Source organism: Leucopleurus acutus (assembly GCF_964270905.1).
Source record: "Leucopleurus acutus genome assembly, chromosome: X".
Lineage (NCBI taxonomy): Eukaryota > Metazoa > Chordata > Mammalia > Artiodactyla > Delphinidae > Leucopleurus > Leucopleurus acutus.
Window position 1 is genome coordinate 113,026,641 of NC_139148.1, and position 20,356 is coordinate 113,046,996.

Consider the following 20,356-nt stretch of genomic DNA (forward strand, 5'->3'; position numbering starts at 1 on the left):
ACTGGAACAAGGCAAGACTTCCCACTCTCACTACTTCTATTCAACATAGTTTTGGAAGTCCTAGTCACAGCAATCAGAAAATAAAAAGAGATAAAAGGCATCCATACTGGAAAGGAAGAATTAAAGCTGTCACTATTTGCAGATGACATCATACTATGTATAGAAAATCCTAAAGACTCCACTAAAAAACGACTAGAACTACTAAATGAATTCAGTAAATTTGCAGGGTACAAAATAAATATACAGAAATTTGTTGTGTTCCTATATACTAATAATGAACTATCAGAAAGAGAAAATTTTAAAAACAATCTCATTTATAATTGCATCAAATAAAATACCTAGGAATAAATTTAACCAAAGAGGTAAAAGATCTGTATATTGAAAACTACAAGATAGTAACAAAAAAAAAAATTGAAGCGAACAGAAATAAATGGAAAGACATACTGTGCCCATGGATCCGAAAAATTAATATTGTTAAAACGGACATATTATCCAAAGCAATCTACAGATTCAATGCACCCTCTATCAAAATTCCAATAGTATTTTTCACAGAAATAGAACAAACAATCCTAAAATTTGTATAGAACAACAAACTACCCTGAATAGCCAAGGCAATCTTGAGAAAGAACAAACTTGTAAAAGAACAAAACACTTCCTGATTTCAAACCATAAGTTATTATAATTAAAACAGTATGGTATTGGCATAAAAGCAGACACATAAATCAACGAAACATAATGGAAAGCCCAGAAATAAACCCACACATATATGGTCAATTAATTTACAACAAAGAAGCCAAGAGTATACAGTGGAGAAAGGACATTCTCTTTAATAAATGGTGTTGGAAAATTCGACAGCCACACGCAAAGGAATGAAACTGGACCACTATTTTACACCATACAAAAAAACAAAAGTTAACTAAAAATGGATGAAATACAGAATGTAAAACCTGAAACCATTAAATTTCAAGAATAAAACATAGATGGTGGGGCTTCCCTGGTGGCGCAGTGGTTGAGAGTCCGCCTGCCGATGCAGGGGATGTGGGTTCGTGCCCCGGTCCGGGAGGATCCCACGTGCCGTGGAGCGGCTGGGCCCATGAGCCATGGCTGCTGAGCCTGCGCATCTGGAGCCTGTGCTCCACAGCGGGAGAGGCCACAACAGTGAGAGGTCTGCGTACCGCAAAAAAAAAAAACAAAAAAACAAAAAAAAAAACACATAGATGGTAAGCTTCTTGACATAGGTCTTGGTGATGATTTTTTTAACCTAATACCAAAAGCAAAAATGACAAAAGCAAAAATAACAAGTGCGACTACATCATTTTAAAAGCTTCTGCACAAGGAAGGAAACCAGCAAAAAAATGAAAAGACAGCCTACTGAATAGGATTAAAACACATATATTTGATAAAGGACTAATACACCAAATATATAAAGAACTCATACAACTTAATAGCAAAAAAAAAAATCTGATTTAAAACAATAGGAAGAAGATCTGAATAGACATTTTTCCAAAGATGACATAGAGATGGCCAACAGGAACATGACCAGATGCTCAACATCATTAATCATCAGGGAAATGCAAATCAAAACCGCAATGATATATCACATCACACCTCTCAGAACGGCTATTATCAAAAAGAGAATATATAACAAGTGCTGGTGAGAATGTGGAAAAAAGGGAGCACTAATATACTGTTGGTGGGAATGTAAATTGGTACAACGACTATGTAAAACAGTATGGAGGGTCCTCAAAAAATTAGAATAGAGCTACCATGTACTTTAACAATTCCACTTCTGGGTATTTATCCAAAGAAAATTAAAACACTAATTCTAAAAGAAATATGAACCCAATGTTCATTGCAGCATTGTTTACAATAGCTAAGATATGGCAACAAACTAAGTGTTCACTAAGGGATGAATGGATAAGGAAATTATATATATATATATATATATATATATAATGGAATATTATTCAGCCATAAAGAAAAGAATGATATGCTACCATTTACCACAACGTGCACGGATCTCAAGGACATTATGATAAATGAAATAAGCCAGAGAGAGAAAGATAAATACTGTACGATGCCTCTTATTTGTGGAATCCAAAATTAAAAAAAAAAAGTTCATAGATACAGAGAATGGATTTGCAGTTATAAGGGGTGAGGGGTGAGAGGTGAGAAAAATGGGAGAACTGATTTTTTTTAGTTTAAATGAACGGAATATTTTTAATGATTTACAATATAAAATAAAGAATCTGAATAATAAAACAAGACACTATTTTATTTATTTATTTTTAAATTAAAAAAAAATTTTTATTGGAGTATAATTGCTTTAAAATGGGGTGTCACTTTCTGCTTTATAACAAAGTGAATCAGCTATACATATAAATATATACCCATATCTCCTCCATCTTGCGTCTCCTTCCCACACTCCGTGTCCCACCCCTCTAGGTGGCCACAAAGCACCCAGCTGATCTCCTTGTGCTATGTGGCTGCTTCTCACTAGCTATCTATTTTACATTTGGTAGTATATATAAGTGTATGCCACTCTCTCACTTCGTCCCAGCTTACACTTCCCCCGCCCCGTGTCCTCAAGTCCATTCTGTACATCTGAGTCTTTATTCCTGTCCTACCCCGGGTTCTTCAGAACCATTTTGTTTGTTTGTTTTTAAATTCCATATATGTGTTAGCATACGGTATTTGTTTCTCTCTTTCTGACTTACTTCATTCTGTATGACAGACTCTAGGTCCATCCATTTCACTACAAATAACTCAGATTTGTTTCTTTTTATGGCTGAGCAATATTCCATTGAATATATGTGCCACATCATCTTTATCCATTCATCTGTTGATGGACACTTAAGTTGCTTCCATATCCTGGCTATTGTAAATAGAGCTGCAATGAACATTGTGGTATATGACTCTTTTTGAAATATGGTTTCTTCAGGGTATATGCCCAGTAGTGGGATTGCTGGGTCGTATGGTAGTTATATTTTTAGTTTTTTAGGGAACCTCCATACTGTTCTCCATAGTGGCTGTATCAATTTACATTCCCAGCAACAGTGCAAGAGGGTCCCCTTTTCTCCACACCCACTCCAGCATTTATTGTTTGTAGATTTTTGGATGATGGCCATTCTGACTGGGGTGAGGTGATACCTCATTGTAGTTTTGATTTGCATTTCTCTAACGATTAGTGATGTTGAGCATACTTTCATGTGTTTGTAGGCAATCTGTATATCTTCTTTGGAGAAATGTCTATTTAGGTCTTCTGCCCAATTTTGGATTGGGTTGTTTGATTTTTGATATTGAGCTGTATGAGCTGCTTATAAGTTTTGGAGATTAATCCTTTGTCAGTTGTTTATTTAAGATGTTCCTTACTTCTTGAGGTAGGATTCTATTGCTATAAACTTCCCTCTTAGAACTGCTTATACTGCATCCCATAGGTTTTGAGTCGTCATGTTTTCATTGTCATTTCTTTCTAGGTATTTTTTGATTTCCTCTCATTTCCTCAGTGATCTCTTGTTATTAAGTAGTGTATTTTTTAGGCTCCATGTGTTTTTATTCACCGATTTTTTTGTGTCACTGATATATAGTCTCTTAGCATTGTGTCTGGAAAAAATACTTGATAAGATTCCAATTTTCTTAAATTTACTGAGGCTTGGTTTGTGACCCAAGATATGATGTATCCTGGAGAATGTTCCATGAGCACTTGAGATGGAAGTGTATTCTGTTGTTTTTGGATGGAATGTCCTACAAATATCAATTAAGTGCATAATGTTTAATGTATCATTTAGAGCTGTGTTTCCTTATTTATTTTCATTTTGGATGATCTGTCCATTGGTGAAGGTGGGATGTTAAAGTCTCCTGCTATGATTGTGTCACTGTCGATTTCCCCTTTTATGGCTGTTAGTATTTGCCTTATGTATTGTGGTGCTCCTATGTTGGGGCATAAATATTTACAATTGTTATACCTCGTCTTGGATTGATCCTTTCATCATTATGTACTGTCCTTCTTTGTCTCTTGTAATAATCTTTATTTTAAAGTGTATTTTGTCTGATATGAGAATTGCTACTCCAGCTTCGTTTTGATTTCCATTTGCATGGAATATCTTTTTCCATCCCCTCATTTTCAGTCTCTATGTGTCCCTAGGTCTGAAGTAGGTCTCTTGTAGACAGCATATATATGGGTCTTGTTTTGTATCCATTCAGTCAGTCTATGTCTTTTGGTGGGAGCATTTAATCCATTTACATTTAAGGTAATTATCAATATGTATGTTCCTATTACCATTTTCTTGTTTTGGGTTGTTATTGTAGGTCTATTCCTTCTCTTGTGTTTCCTGCCTAGAGAAGTTCCTTCAGCATTTGTTGTATAGCTGGTTTGGTGGTGCTGAATTCTCTTAGGTTTTCCTTGTCTGTAACTGTTTTAATTTCTCCATCAAATCTGAATGAGATCCTTGCTGGGTAGAGCAATCTTGGTTGTAGTTTTTTCCGTTTCATCACTTTAAATGTGTCATGCCACTCCCTTCTGGCTTGCAGAGTTTCTGCTGAAAGATCAGCTGTTAACCTTTTGGGGATTCCCTTGTATGTTATTTGCTGTTTTCCCCTTGCTGCTTTTAATATTGTTTCTTTGTGTTTAATTTTTGATAGTTCGATTAATATGTGTCTTGGTGTGTTTCTCCTTGGATTTAGCCTGTATTGGACTTTCTGTGCTTCCTCGACCTGATTGACTGTTTCCCTTCCCCTATTAGTGAAGTTTTCAACTATAATCTCTTCAAATATTTTCTCAGTCCCTTTCTTTTTCTCTTCTTCTTTTGGACCCCTATATTTCGAGTGTTGGTGCGTTTAATGTTGTCCAGAGGTCTCTGGGACTGTCCTCAATTCTTTTCATTCTTTTTTATTTATTCTGCTCTGCGGTAGTTATTTCTACTATTTTATCTTCCAGGTCACTTATCCATTCTTCTACCTCAGTTTTTCTGCTATTGATTCCCTCTAGAGAACTTTTAATTTCATTTATTGTGTTGTTCATCATTGTTTCTTTGCTCTTTCGTTCTTCTAGGTCCTTGTTAAATATTTCTTGTATTTTCTCCATTCTCCTTCCAAGATTTTGGATCATTGTTACTGTCATTACTCTGAATTCTTCTTCAGGTAGACTGCCTATTTCCTCTTCATTTGTTTGGTCTGGTGGGTTTTTGCCTTGCTCCTTCATCTGCTGCATGTTTCTGTGTCTTTTCATTTTGCTTAACTTACTTTTGGGGGTCTGCTTTTTGCAGGCTGCAGGTTTGTAGTTCCCGTTTTTTTGTGTGTGTCTGCTCCCAGTGGGTAAGGTTGGTTCAGTGGGTTGTGTAGGCTTCCTGGTGTAGGGGACTAGTGCCTGTGTTCTGGTGGATGAGGCTGGATCTTGTCTTTCTGTTGGGCAGGAGCACGTCTGGTGGTGTGTTTTGGGGTGTCTGTGACCTTATTATGATTTTAGGCAGCCTCCCTGCTAATGGGTGCAGTTGTGTTCCTGTCTTGCTTGTTGTTTGGCATAGGGTGTCCAGCACTGTAGCTTGCTGGTTGTTGAGTGGACCTGGGTCTTAGCATTGAGATGGAGATCTCTGGGAGAGCTTTTGTCATTTGATACTATGTGGAGCCAGGAGGTCTCTGGTGGACCAATGTCCTGAACTTGGATCTCCCACCTCAGAGGCTCAGGCCTGACACCCAGCTGGAGAACCAAGTCCCTGTTAGCCACACAGCTCAGAAGAAAAGGGACAAAAAAGGAAGAAGGAAAAGAAAGAAAGAACGAAAGAACGAAAGAAAGGAAGAAAATTTAAAACGTTATTAAAATGTTTCATTATTAAAAATAAAAAATTAAAAAAGTAATTTAAAAGAAAAGAAAGAAAGAACAAAGAGAACAACCCAACCAAAAAACAAATCCACCAATGATAACAAGCACTAAGTACTATAAAAAAAATAAAAAACGGGACAGACAGAACCCTAGGACAAATGGTAAAACCTAATCTATACAGACAAAATCACACAAAGAAGCATACACATGCACACTCACAAAAAGAGAAAAAGGAAAAACATATATATATCTTTTGGGAAGTCTGAGGTCTTCTACCAGTGTTCAGTAGGTGTTCTGTAGAAGTTGTTCCACATGTAGATGTATTTCTGATGTATTTGTGGGGAGGAAGGCGATCTCCATTTCTTATTCCTCTGCCATCTTTAAGGTCTCCCCCCAAGACACTATTTTAAAAGATGAGGCAGGTATCATAAACAACCAAGTGGAAATTCTAGAACTGAAAAAGATATCCTTTGAAATTAAAAGTTTTATGACTAAATTAAACAACAGATTTGATAGAATCAAAAAGAGAATTAGAAAACTGAAAGATAAATCTAAAGACATAATCCTGATGGATACCTGAATGGAAAATATGAGAGACTAAGAGACAGAGAGGATAAAATGAAGATATTTAAATCATGTGTAGTAAGAGTTCTCAGAAAGTAGAATGAATGGGAGAAATGCAATATTCAGAGAACATATGTATATGTCTTAAAACCAATGTAAAGAAAAAGCAATGAAGAAAGTGAGATGGTTATTAAGTACTAGTCTCTTGACTCTCTTTTCTAGCATAGTAAATAATACCACTATACATTGAATAATTATTGTCATTCTTTGCTATACTGTATATTATAGTTTTCTCTCCTGTCCAGAAAAAAAAGTGTCTAACAGTCAATGAGAAAAAGACCCACAACTTAATTGAAAATTGGGCCAAAAAAATGAACAACAGTTCACAGAAAACTGTTTAAATACAGCAAACGTAAATAGGTTTAATAATACATTGCATTGACAAAAATGTGTGTCAAAAACACCCTCATGTATTATTGTTGGTGGTGTAGTCTTTGAAGTCTCATTTCATTTGGTCCAGCAAATCTAGTTTAATTAATTTGTCTTTCAGATATACTTACACATGTTTTCAAAGATGTATGCACAAATATATTTATTGCACTTTGTTGCAGTAGCAAAAGACAGAAAGCAATCTTAATGTCCATTAATAGGGGACTGATTCATTATTGTGCATTCATGCTATGAAATACCATGCAGTCATTAAACAAAGAATAAAGTATCTCTGCATTGTTTGATGCAGTGGATTGAAACTCACAGACATTGAAAACAAACTTATGGTTACAAAAGGGGAAAGGAGGGTGGGGGGAGGGATAAATTAGACGGTTGGGATTAACATATATACACTAATATATATAAAATAGATAATCAGCAGGGACCTACTATATAGCACAGAGAACTATTCTCAATATTTTCTAATAACCTATAAGGGAAGAGAATCTGAAAAAGGCCATATATATGTGTATATATTTATATAACTATATCTATATATATGTATAACTGAATCCCTGTGCTGTACACCTGAAACTAACATGATATTGATATTATAAATCAACTATACGTCAATAAAAAAAGAAAACATATTCAAAAATTCTTGTCAGTCCAATCAAAAAGCTCAAAGTCTGTGCCACCATCCCTTGAACTTAGTTGGGGCTTTGCAACTGAATAGAATAGAGCAGAAATGATGGTGCATGACTTCCAAGGCTAGGTTAGAAAAGATCATGCATCATCTACCAGTTTCTCTTAGGACAATTGCTCTAGGAGCATTTAGTTACCATGCATGTAATCTAGCTATCATGAAGCCACCATAATGGGGGTGGGGGGTAAGAAGCCGGAAGAAAAGCATAGGAGAGAAAGAGAGAGAAAGAAAAAAAAAAAAACAGAGAGAAACAGAGAAAGGCAGATAGACAAAGATGGAGGGAGATATGTCTGAGGAGGAATTGGTCCTTGTACCCAGATGCCAGATATATTAAGTGATGAAGCCTGTAGCTATAAAACTATTCCACCCCAAATTACCATCTGATTGCAACCACATGTGGGATCCTGAGTGAGAATTCCTACCTGAGTCCAGTCCACCTCAGATTCATGATCAAAATAAATGATTTTTACTGTTTTGTCACTCTTTTGAGGTTTTTTCTTGTGCCCGAATAGATAACTGGAATAGCTGATATAGAACATTCTCTAAAATATAATTTTATATGAAAAAAGTAAGGTGCAGAACAGTGTGTACAGTGAAATAATTTTTACATTTTTCAAAGGCATGTTTTAATGTGTTTATAACATGGAAGGATGAATAAAGATGGATAAGAATAGTTGCTCCTTCAGAGGAAAACTGGAGGGCTGGAGATAGTAGATAAGAGGGAAACTTTTCACTGTATGCCACTTACTACCATTTAAAAATGTTTTACCACATGTATGTGATATTTTAAAATTTTACCTTGTATAATTTATGAAGCAGAAATAGGATTTGTTTAGGAGTAGAACTCACTTTTTAAAAATTTATTTATTGATATTTATTTGTTTATTTTGGCTGTGCTGGCTCTTAGTTGTGGCATGAGGGATATTTTAGTTGTGGCATGAGGACTTCTTAGTTGTGGCATGCTTGTGGGATCTAGTTCCCAGACCAGGGATCGAACCTGGGCCCCCTGCATTGGGAGCACAGAGTCTTTCCTACTGGACCACCATGGAAGTCCCAGAACTCACTTTTATGAAGCAAACGTTCCATTATTTCCTTCTGCTTAGTAATGCCAGTCACAGGGAATCTTTCTATGGCTCCTAAAAAGACACTACTTATACTAACACCTAGTTAGAAATAGATAGGCTGATCTTTCTCTTAAGTAACCACCTTATATAGATATAATTCACATATTTAGATACAACATAACAATTTAAATTGCACAATTAAATGATTTTTACTATATTAACAGAGTTGTACAACTGTCACCACAATCAATTTTAGAATATTTTCATCACCCTCCCCAAAATCCTTGTACCTATTAGCAGTTACTCCTGATTCTCCTCTCCTCCAGCCCCTGGCAACCACTAGTATATATTTTGTCTCCATAGATTTACCCATTCAGAGCATTGCATATAAATGGAATCATAGAGTATATGGTCTTTTATGACTGGTTTCTTTCACTTAGCATAATGATTTCAAGATTCACTCATGTTGTAGCATGTATCAGTACTTCCATCCTTCTTATAGCTAAATAATATTCCTTTGTTTGGATGTACCACATGTATTCACTCATTCATTGATGGACACTTGGATAGCTGCAACTTTTTGGCTACGGTAGATAGTGTTTCTATGAAACTTTATGTATAAATTTTTGTGTGAACATATATTTTCATTTTTCTTGGGTATATACTTAGGAGTGAAAATTCTATGTCATATGGTAACTCTATGTTTAACTTTTTGAGGACCTGTCTGACTAAACAGTGGTGACACCATTTTGCATTCCCGCCAGCAGTTTATGAAGTTTCCAATTTCTCCACATCCTTGCCAATAAACTGATTCTTAGAAGAAGTGACAAGGGCATAGACACAGAAGAAAGATATGAGGAAGAGATGTGGTGAGGGGATCAGGACAGAGACAAGGAAACAGACAAAGCAGGTAGAAAGGCTGGTGGACTCAAAGAATCCAAGACTTCAAGAAGATATTAAGCTTGTCTGGATTTAAAATCCCTGATCTTCCAATTGTATTATATTTCTATGTGAGACACAAAAGGTGGAAATGAGAAAAAAGTTAGGTTAGAGAAAGAAGATAGGAAAACACTTAATGAGATCATTGGAGACAGAAATAACAAAGTCCCAATTTAGGCGCTGGACATGCAAAGTCATATCTGATCCTTGAAGAAAGGATAGTTCATTCTTTATCCTGGATTGAAGCTATGTTCTTGCATCTGCCACCACCTTGCCACTATCACCTCTAATCAGGTACAAAGGAGCAGCAACATGTCATCCAGGGTCTTGCTTCTCCATATCTGGGATTCCCCATCACTTGGGCTCCATGGTTTAGAAGATGACTTAATTGTATTCTTGGAGCCTGAGACCAGAACATTACAGGCTTAATGGGTGTTGTTAGATATTACAAATGGTGTTTTTGACTTGTGAGTAAGGAAATGAAAGTTACACCCTTCACATATGAAGAATTTTAATTCCACTACCCACTATATCTTTTTAATGGAATGCAGTTGCAAACCTTCCCAAATTGCTTCTTGTTTATTCAACTGTGTAAATGAAGATCTACTGCCTGACGTTCTCCTTAGGTGTAAGTTTTACTACTAATGGCAAATTTTTCTTGAATACTTTTTATGTACATTATCTTATTGAGTTCCCACAATAATCTAGACAGGAAGAAACTGTGATTACCTTTAGGTTTTACATGAGAAAACTGAGGTTATGTTGCTTTTGGCTTGATCAGAGGTTCAAGTTAAAGATGAGTGAATATTGTTGGATAAACACAAGATCTAGCTCTCAAGAAAATGCCTACTGGAGGTGGGTGGAGGGGAGGGTGAGTGGAGGGTTTTCAATGCTGGCAATTATCAAGTAGAAAGGGAGACAGTCATCTATCCAGATGGTTTAGACTAATGATTCCCAACATGTTCCATGTTATGACACACTAATTTTGTCTAATTTTACTAATTCCCCAAAGCAATATGTGGGTTCTTAAAAGTAATTAAAGTAGAATTAAATATTATGTTAATTAAACATGCCTTTAAATGAATTTAAATGATGTAAATTGGTTTTACCCCTTGGGATAACTGCAAATTGCCTATACTGATTTTGTGACAACTCTGAGTAGGAACCAAAACTAGAGGACCAAACCAGAATATCTCTCAGATCCCTGAATTTGTGTCTTAGGAGGTTTATCTCAGATGCCTTTTGGGAACTATGCAAGGAAGTTTCAGTGTTACGGCAAAGTTCATTCTCCTAGAGCTGACTGATCCTCCTCAGATTTACTTTTATTTTAACTCTTCTCTTGGGCTACTCATCCTCCTCTATGCTATCACTATAGTACCAAAACTGGCTGGTCATCTTCATTGGGTAAGTCCCCTTTTATTTCTCTGTCCTGCTTAGATTTCTTTACTCACTGTGCCCATGGCCAGCATCCTGTCCAACTTGTTTTCCAAGCACCAAGGGCCATCAACTCCAGTGTCCTTATCAGCTCTTATGTTTTACACTCTATTCTGCAACTTCTACTACTGACCACTTCTTTTGTGATACTCCTCCTTTGATTAAACTGCTATGCTTTCCTCCTTATCCTCTGTGACTCTGAAGCCTTTAATTTCCTCTGCACTGCATTCACAAACACCCGTCTTCCTTACCATCCTCAGAAGGCTCTCAGCTCCAGGGCAAGTACAAGTCCTTCTTGTACTGGCCTCCCATCTGACTGCTCTCAGCCTAGGTTATAGAACCAGGGCATTCACCTGCTTTTCCCCTGACATCCTTGGGATGAACACTCAGTGGCTGGCACAGGCTGGTTTCAGTGTTCTACACTGAAATAATATGCATGTTCAACTCCATAATCTAAGGGAAAATGTCTAGTAAAATCTTTTAGAATATCAGCTTTTTCTCTTTTCCACCTGTTCAAATGAAAGTATCATTTAAAGCCTTTGTGTTCACATGAGATTTTATCACAGAAGATAATTCTTCTTCCTAGTAACTTCATTTAGCCAAGGCTCATATGAATTTAACAAAATGTCACATTCAAATTGTGTATTTCATCTCTTGCTTTGAGCACATTGATAGAAGCTAGATGTTCTTCTTATCAGTCTTTTCAAAGTTCTTTGTTAACAATTAATCATGAGAGTTCATCCATACACTGGGTATTATGCAGCCATTAAACTCAAGAGGAAGAATACTTATCGACATGCATATTTATCTAACATATTTTTAAGTGAAAAGGACATGGCACAAAATAGTATTACATTATTATTTCACTAAAAATACATTTATAGACACACACATACACAGACACGTATGCATGTATTAAAAAGCATAACACTAAAAGGACATATAACAAAGTACTGATGGTTGTCTCCAGGTGCTGATTCATATTCCTCTTATTTCTCCATATTTTTCAATTTTTCAATAATGAGCATGCCACTCTTTTATAATCAGAAAAAAAGTAATTTTAGATAATTCAATTAGTTACCAAGGTCAATCAGCATGTGTGGAAAAGGCGGCAGTTCTTACTGAAGAGAAATTAACACCTTTATTGTTGTTTTGAATTGAGGTTACGTTTTTTAAGGTAGTAACACATCTCTAAATTTAAAATGTAAGTTAGTGGGAACTTATTGAGCTCTAAATAGTCATTTCACATATCCCTTTTCAAGAAAAACATAAAGTAAAACCAACTTATATTTGACTTTTTCTTTAAGTACTTAAAGATACTTAAGTATCTCTCACCTCTCTCCCCATTCTCTTCTTTATGCTTCTATACTGCCTAGAATAAGTTTGTATACACCATGAATACTTAGAAAATATTTGTTGATGGACTTGCTTATTTCTGTTTTCCATTAATCCCAGCCGAGCCATGTTCGCAGAATTCTACAAAATGGATCCTGCCTCTTCAGAAGCCTGATATCTGTTCCTACTGCCCCTGTTTAGTGCTCTGGGTCCCAGAACTCCACTTGTGCAGTGTGAGACAGACCTCAGCTAGTTCCAAGCTCCAGGATTTCTCCCCTTGCAGGGATTGTGGGTTTACTCCAGCCAGTCCCCCTGATCCACAGAGGCTTGACCAGGAGGCCACTCAATATCCAGGAGGCCAGACGGGGACATTCGTCCCTGGATGGGACACCCCTGACCACATCCTCCAGGAAACCCAAGTGGCTGACAGAAGAAGTGTCAGCTCCAGGCCAAAGGAGTCCCTGAGATGTCCTTGGCTTGGACAATAGCTAGGAACCACACAGCCAGCCGGACTCTGCAGCTCAGCCTTTGGGGCCTGCAGGATCCTGTTACTGGGACCCCCAGCACCACCCTTCCCCCAATATCGGAGCATTTGCTCAGGCCCCCGATTCAGCCTGAGGACTGGTTCTGGCTGAGTTCAGTGTGGCTGAGAACTGTCTCAGCAGGGTCCTTCAGTCAGAGAGACCAAGACCAAATGCTTCTCTGAGCACCGCCACCTGGAGCAGTGCTGGGGAGGGAGGCCCAGCCCGGAATAGCTGGAAAAGCCCACCCCCAAGTGTAGCTGACTGCAGCCCACCCTGTGTGCATGCGGGGCGGGGATTGAGGGCTTGGAGACGCGCTGAGAGCTCCCTGGAAGGCAAGGCTTAGCTTCTCCTGCAACTTTGAGCAGCAGATGCAGAGAGAGGTCAGTGATTATTCTGTTATAGCATCTGAGGGGACAGAGTTGCTGCCTTAACTTATGGAGACCTCCCTCCACCCACCATCCCTCATCCCCTCACTGGGAGGGGCCTTGCTCCCTCTGGAAGGGCTGGCTTAGGCCCCACTGGTTTCACACCTAGTTCTGTCTCCATGACTGTCCATGTCCCTAAGGGCTGGAGCTGCAGCAGCAGGACTGAGATAGGAACGCCAGAGATTGCCTTGGAGAGTCTTTTCCATTAGCCCTATAATTAAGAACCACTATTTATAAGACAATAAGGATATCCTCTTCTTGAGAGCTTGTTGGAGAAGCAGCAGAACTAGATGTGAGGTCCCTGAGGTTGAGTTTGGTAGTTTTGAGATCCAGTATGGTACAGCCTAACACTAACTCAAATGGGTCCTGAGTCTGTAAAAGAAGAAACTCTAAACTGTACCACTGACAGCTGGCTGGGCTCACTCAGTTTGTATAAATCTAGTGGACTTCCCCTTAAGCCTGAGAAGTCACTGGAGACTAAATCTGGTTATATGCTGTGTAAGCTGGGTAAATACCATTTGGAACACAGGCCTACAGCAGATCCAGAGTAAACAAAACCTGATGCCTGTATTGAATACCTGAAAATTGTAGAACCCTACAATAAGGATAAGGATATTCTTATTATCCTTATTTTACAGATAAGAAAACTGAGGTAGAAAAGTTAAGTAACTTGTCTAAGGTCAAAGAATTAGAAAGTGAGGGAGGTGGGCCTCAAAGTCTGGCAGTCTGAATCAGAGCTTGTGCTCTTAACCACTACATTCTACTGCCTGACAAAGATAAAAGAAATCCTTCTCTCTAAGCAGAACTGGCTTCATGGACATGTGATCAGTGCAGTGGTACAGCACCCTGAGCTTAGAAGAGCCTTGTACTTGGGGTTTAATGCCACTGTCTTAATTTTAATAATTTGAATTTGTGCTTTGTAAGTGAAAACCAAAATGTGATAGAATAATTGAGTAGGCACTTGAAGCTTGGAGTCTCAGCTAGCACATAGTCCCATCTTTCACTGCTTCTTCACCTCCCTGGGACAGATTATTGACTGCCCACTTCCCTGTCCATTAATACTCAGGGCCCCACCCAGCCTCTTCTTCTCTGTCTCACCCAGTGACCGCTGCAACCCTCCACTCTCAGGGATCTGGGCATGGGCCCAGGGAGGATTGGGGTCAGGTACACATGCCCTGCGACATCTCAGGGTTAGACGTGATGACAGCCAGCCATCCTGGCCCCAGGGTGGTAATGCCATTGCACATTTGGCAGATCACCCAGCAGGGCTCATTGCCCACCCTGATCCAGGTACCTAATGCATCCTGGTGTAGAGATTGCAATACCCTTGATGGTCACTTGTCCACCATGGGTTGGGGCAGCTGACCCATGGGAAGAGGATATGCCTGGTTCTACCTACTCACTCCTGACCAGGGTACAATGCATCTGTCCAGCAGGTAGGAGGAGGACCCAGCAGCCAGTGGGCCCCGCACATGTGCATCAGATCACAGGGTGGGGTCACAGGGCACTTGTGAGGCTATACACTTGCCCCACAAGTATCCCTGTGCCTGAGAGGGTATGACATTAAATGGAAAATTTTAAGCACCATAAGAGGTTGAGAGAGATACTCCAGTAGAAAGGAAAAAACTTTTTATCTGAATATCTTTAACAGCACTTTTTCTTGCTTTTTGAACAGGGACTTCACATTAACATTTTGCACTGGGGCTACAAATTCTGACTGTAAGGACTGTCTATTACTAAAGTATTTTAGTAATTTAGTAATTTTGCCAGTTCTCACTGTACGGACTGTCTATTACTGAAGTACTTTGTTATTCCCTGAGATCTACCATTCCCTGTGTAGAAATGATGAAGCTGATGAGGTTTTAACTGTCTCTAGTCTTGCTGGGGCTGTTTAGAGGATAGGGGACACTTCTACTTGCCAAGGAAGAAGCCCATTTTGTCCCAAACTCCCAGCTGTGTTAAGTATCTCACATCATGAGAGGGGCTTAGGAGGATGTGGTAGTAAACAATATTCTGTGGTATGAATCAGGAGACCTGAATTCCAAATCTGCCTCTCCCTCTGACTAGCTGAGAATGCTGCTCTCCCTTGGGGACACTGTGTGTCCTCATATGTGAAAAGAGCAGTTTCAATTAACCTAGCGTTTTCAGACCGTCATTGAGTTTCTAGAGCAGTGCCTCAGAGAGGGAGAGGTGAGTGCTAGGCAATGGGGCTGTAGGCACCCCACACTTTTCTAGCCAAATCTGTTCCACTTCTGTTTTATATTTTTTGGTCTGCATTGGAATTCACTTAAAGAAATAATTCCAATGCTTAAAAAATTAAAACCCATAATTCTCAATGATCTCTATGGGCCCTTATACCTCTGAGTTCTGATTGTGAGAATCTTTAACCTTGAATCCTACAAAAAGGATGATCTTTATTCCAGGAAGAAATCTATGATATGCATGGGCTGGTTACCACAGAAGAAGAGAAATCCAGGGAGGACAAGGGGTTAAAGGGCAAATGCCTGGGTGGTATAGAACTAAAAGATAAGGGCAATGAAGAAGAGGTTCAGGTTCCCTACTGTGGGTTGAGTGTTAACAGGAAACATCCATAAAACCAGGAGATTCAGCTAGATGATCATGTCTCAAGAGGTAAGATTTTCTACCTCTCCTCCATTACGTGATAGAATGTAACAATGTTTTGTGGATAAAATGAACTGAATAAGGAAAAGGGTTAGTTGGGAGTGAATTTCAACTCTGCTAATGTTTTTTGAGCCTTTACCGGGTACCAAAGTTTAGGCTAGACTTTGGGTGGAAGATAAAAAAAAATTAACCAAATATGGCTCCATCTTTACAAAAGTGTTTCAACATAGGTGAGCAAAACAGAAATTCTGAAAAATGCACAGAGTATTTTATAAGGCCAAGCATCATAATGGTAAAATAGAGGTGCAAAGTACCATGGGAAAACAGTGTATGAATACTCACTTCCATCTGAAATGTCATGAAAAGTTATCTGGAAATGAAGATTGGATTTAAGTTTGGACTTTAAAAATGAATAGGACTTGGACGAGCAGGACCTGAAGATCTTCACATGCCAAATTTAGAAGTTTGGCTGAGTACTGCTCTCTTTAAGATTTATCCCTGTAGGGCTTCCCTGGTGGCGCAGTGGCTGAGAGTTCACCTGCCGATGCAGGGGGCACGAGTTCGTGCCCCGGTTCGGGAAGATCCCACATGCCGCGGAGCGGCTGGGCCCATGAGCCATGGCCGCTGAGCCTGCGCGTCCGGAGCCTGTGCTCCGCAACGGGAGAGGCCACAACAGTGAGAGGCCCGCGTACCACAAAAAATAAAAAGATTTATCCCTGTAAATCTCAATAATTCATATATAGACTTACATTTTACAGCTTCACTGTGGCAGATATCATAGAGCATTTGGAAAACACACATCTAGGAATATTCTGAGTCCTTATGAAAGATATGGATTTAACTTAATTCAGCCTAAGGGATATCAAGGAAATCCTCTATATAAGTACATGAGTGGTAAAGCAAAGGAATTAATGTTCTCTTCTATAACTTATAGTCAAATTACATTGTTTTCTAACCTTGTTATCTTGGAATTAACTCATGACTAGTGTTATACTCGTTCACAACTCAGACTGACATATTCATACCCACATACATTATTTCCTCTTCTTAAAGTATTTCTTATCAGTTGTTTCAGAAAATACACATCATTTTGTCCATATAATTTCTTCCTATCATATTGCTGTTTATCTAAGCATCTACACCTAAACACTTAGCCAGAGCAATTCAATTATTCTTAAAAGGCTTTATTCGCAGGTAAGGAAAACACTGTGAATAGAACTGTGAGCAAGTCTTCATAGAATATATTACATTTTGGAGACACAGAATGGGGAATTAGGGACTTTTCTTCAATATTTTCTGTAGAGCAACTTTCACTTCCTGGTTTCTCAAACTATAGATGAGAGGATTTGACACTGGGATCACCATTGCATAAAACACTGAGACCATCTGATTTCCTGCCTGGGATCCACGTTGAGAGGGCTGAAAGTAGGTGTACATAGTTGTTCCATAGTATAGGCCAACAGCAGTCAAGTGGGAAGCACAGGTAGAGAAAGCTTTTTGCCTGCCAGAAGCTGAGGGAATTCTCAGGATAGTCATGAGGACAGACAGGTAGGAGACAAGGATTACCATAATGGAGGTGAACAGGGTGAATCCTCCGCAGCCAACAATCAAGATCTGGGTGACCCAGTGGTCTGAGCAAGCCAGTGCTGACAGTAGAGGGATGTCACAGAAGTGAGGAAGGACATGTGGTTGACAGAACGATAGTTGTGTGATGGAAGTTGTCACAGAAACCATGTTAACTAATCCACCAAGGTAGCATCCTGCTACCAATTTGAGACGACGGACTCTAGACATGGTGATGTGGTAGAGCAGTGGGTGACAAATGACAGTATAGAGGTCATAGGCCATGGAAGCCAAAATGTTGCATTCAGCGGAGGCAAAGATTATGAACAAGCCCATTTGAGTCACACATCCAAGGAAAGAAACAGCCTGCAACTTAGATAACAAATCTGCTAAAGTCTCTGGGATCATGACAGAAGAAAAATAGACATCAAGAAAGGACAGATTAGAGAGGAAAAAATACATGGGGGTGTGGAGGCAGGGACTGACTCTCATCAGGACTACCAGGCCTAGATTCCCCAACACAGTGACAATATAAACAATAAGGAAGACTCCAAATAGCAGGACCCCAAGCTGAGGGTTCTCTGTCATGCCCAGAAGGATGAGGTCAGTCACTGTAGATGAATTCTCCATCAACACAAGCTGGGTATTATGCTTGATGAGGTAAGAATGCTTTTGACATGCTTTAAGTGAGGAAATAACAGAAAACTGGATGATACGGGTAAAACAGTCCCACTCAAAACACATGAATCCACAGCACTCTCCAACCCTTCCCTGCATCTACAATCTCACTTTAAACATCTTCCCAAATAGTATCACTATTTCCCAAGCATAACATTGGGAAAGTAACGATAGGAGAAAAAAGGGGAAGGAAAATGAGGTAAAGAAAATTCAGAAAGCAAAAGGAACACAGAAGTAAGAAAGTAAAGGCCTAGGATGCAAAAGACACTTAATATTTGTTGAAGGAATAAATGAAGGAGAAAGAAAAACAGATGTCATCAAGAGATGTTCTTTACTAATACATATATCACAACATTGTAAATCAATTATACCCCAATAAAAATGTTTTAAAAAATAAAAGAGACTATTAAACTAAAAAAGAGAGAGAGAGAGATGTACTTTACTGATACAGGACTACAAACTCTTAGAAAATTTGGGGGTATGGAATTCCATCTCACCCTCCCTCACTTTTCCAAATCAATCTCAAGGAATTATTGCAGATGAAGTAACAGTATAGTAAATATGTCGACTGATTTCATCTTGACAGACAGCCCCCTTCTCCCTTCAGTATTAGTGACATTGTTTCTGAAAAAGTAGAAGTCATGAATACTCACTATTTTGCTTGGTAAGTAAAGGGTTTTTCAGGACCTTGATCACTTCTTCACTGGTAGATTGTTGCAGAATCAAAATGCTCCGAAATCACCATCAGAAACTGAACTCAAGGTTATCAGGTATCATTTGGATCCTGTGAAAGAGCAACCGAAAGATTCATGAAGTTGTTGTCTGATCATCACCTGACTGATTCCTTTAACCATGCTTGGGGCAAAGGTTATGCAGCTACACAAAACTAACTGCAAATTCCACAAGGACTTGTTGGTCAGATCTGTCTGAGCAAAGGGCCAGGTCACAAAATAGCTGGAGTCAGGTGGCACTGAGGCTAAGTGCATGGACTCTGTCCCCCTCTCTTGTGGTCACAGGATATTTCTAATGCTGACTTGCACCCTCACACAAATGCCTGGGTCTTACCCTGGATGAAGCACCAAACAAGAGAAGGGATAAATCCATACAGATCCATCTCCATTTATACAATTTAAACTAAATCAGAACCCTTGTGTTTCACTGGATGGCCATCAGCGAGGGGTGTTTAGAAGGGATTCCTGTATTTGGTGAGAGTGTGGACAAGGAAACCTCAGAGGGCTCTCCCAACTTTGATTAAAAAAAAAAAAAGCCTATCTGTTTCAATTCACCAGAAAACATAGGTTCTTTATTTGGTGTAGTAGTTAAGGTGTCTGATTCTGGAGCTATACGGACCTATTTGAATCCTGGTTTTGGAGATCACTCGTTCTGTGACTTAGGACTTAACCTACCTAAGTGCACTAATCTGTAAAAGAAGGGCACTAATAAGACCTATGTTATGGGGCAATAGCAAAGGTTAAACTAAATATTTAAGTAAAACACTTGGTACATATTAATTGCTCACTGACTTCTACTCTCTTTATTCCTTTATGACCAATCCTACTTATGTATTTACTATTTTTTTTCTTCTCCATTTCACTAAATGGAAGCAGAGGTATTGTTCTTTGTATACTATTATCGTTTTAGACCAACAGCAGTGAACCTTAGAGAGACTGGCTGAAGTATAATCTCCATGTTCCACCCCCTAACCATCCCTCAGACACACGCACACACACACGCGCACGCACACACACACACCACAGCAGTTTTGGCTGGAGCAGATGAAAGAAGCATCTTTTACTTGTGGTAGTAATTCACTCCTTTTTGCTCTACCCAAACTGTTGGAGTTAATTCCTGCTGCTACTGCTGCTGCTGCTGAGCACAGCAGCCTGCCCAGGGGAATATTCAACTTATACCTCCAAAATGGGATGATCGGAGGAGAAAATCCTGGGCTGAGTTGAGACAATGGATAAAACACTGTTTTGAAAGACAAAAGACATGAGTTCTAGTCCTGGCACTAATTTGTACTGTCTTTCAGTGGAAAAGCCACTTACCCCCTTTGAGCCCCATATTTTCTCATCTTGAAAATGGAAAAAGCAATATCCACCATGGCTCTCTTTTAAGGTTGGCATGAGGATCAAATAAGATAATGAATGTGAAAACACTCCGTAAACTCTGAAGTGTGATACAATACACCTGGAACGGATCCCTATTATTCTTCCATCATGGGAGGTGGGAGACGGAGGAGGAATGCGTCAATA

At 39.0% G+C, this 20,356-nt stretch overlaps 1 protein-coding gene across 1 annotated transcript in view; it reads right to left on the reverse strand.

Annotated features, from left to right (window-relative positions):
• The window catches only part of LOC309978051 (olfactory receptor 5AP2-like), a gene marked incomplete at both ends in the record, with an annotated part of 62,365 nt that extends 44,312 nt beyond the window's left edge, over nt 1–18,053 (reverse strand). Inside the window, one exon of the mRNA XM_082864408.1 lies at nt 17,863–18,053. Within this exon, the coding sequence (XP_082720534.1) occupies nt 17,863–18,053 (191 nt within the window). The remainder of the gene's footprint in view (nt 1–17,862) is intronic.
• Between the last annotated feature and the right edge of the window lie 2,303 nt (nt 18,054–20,356).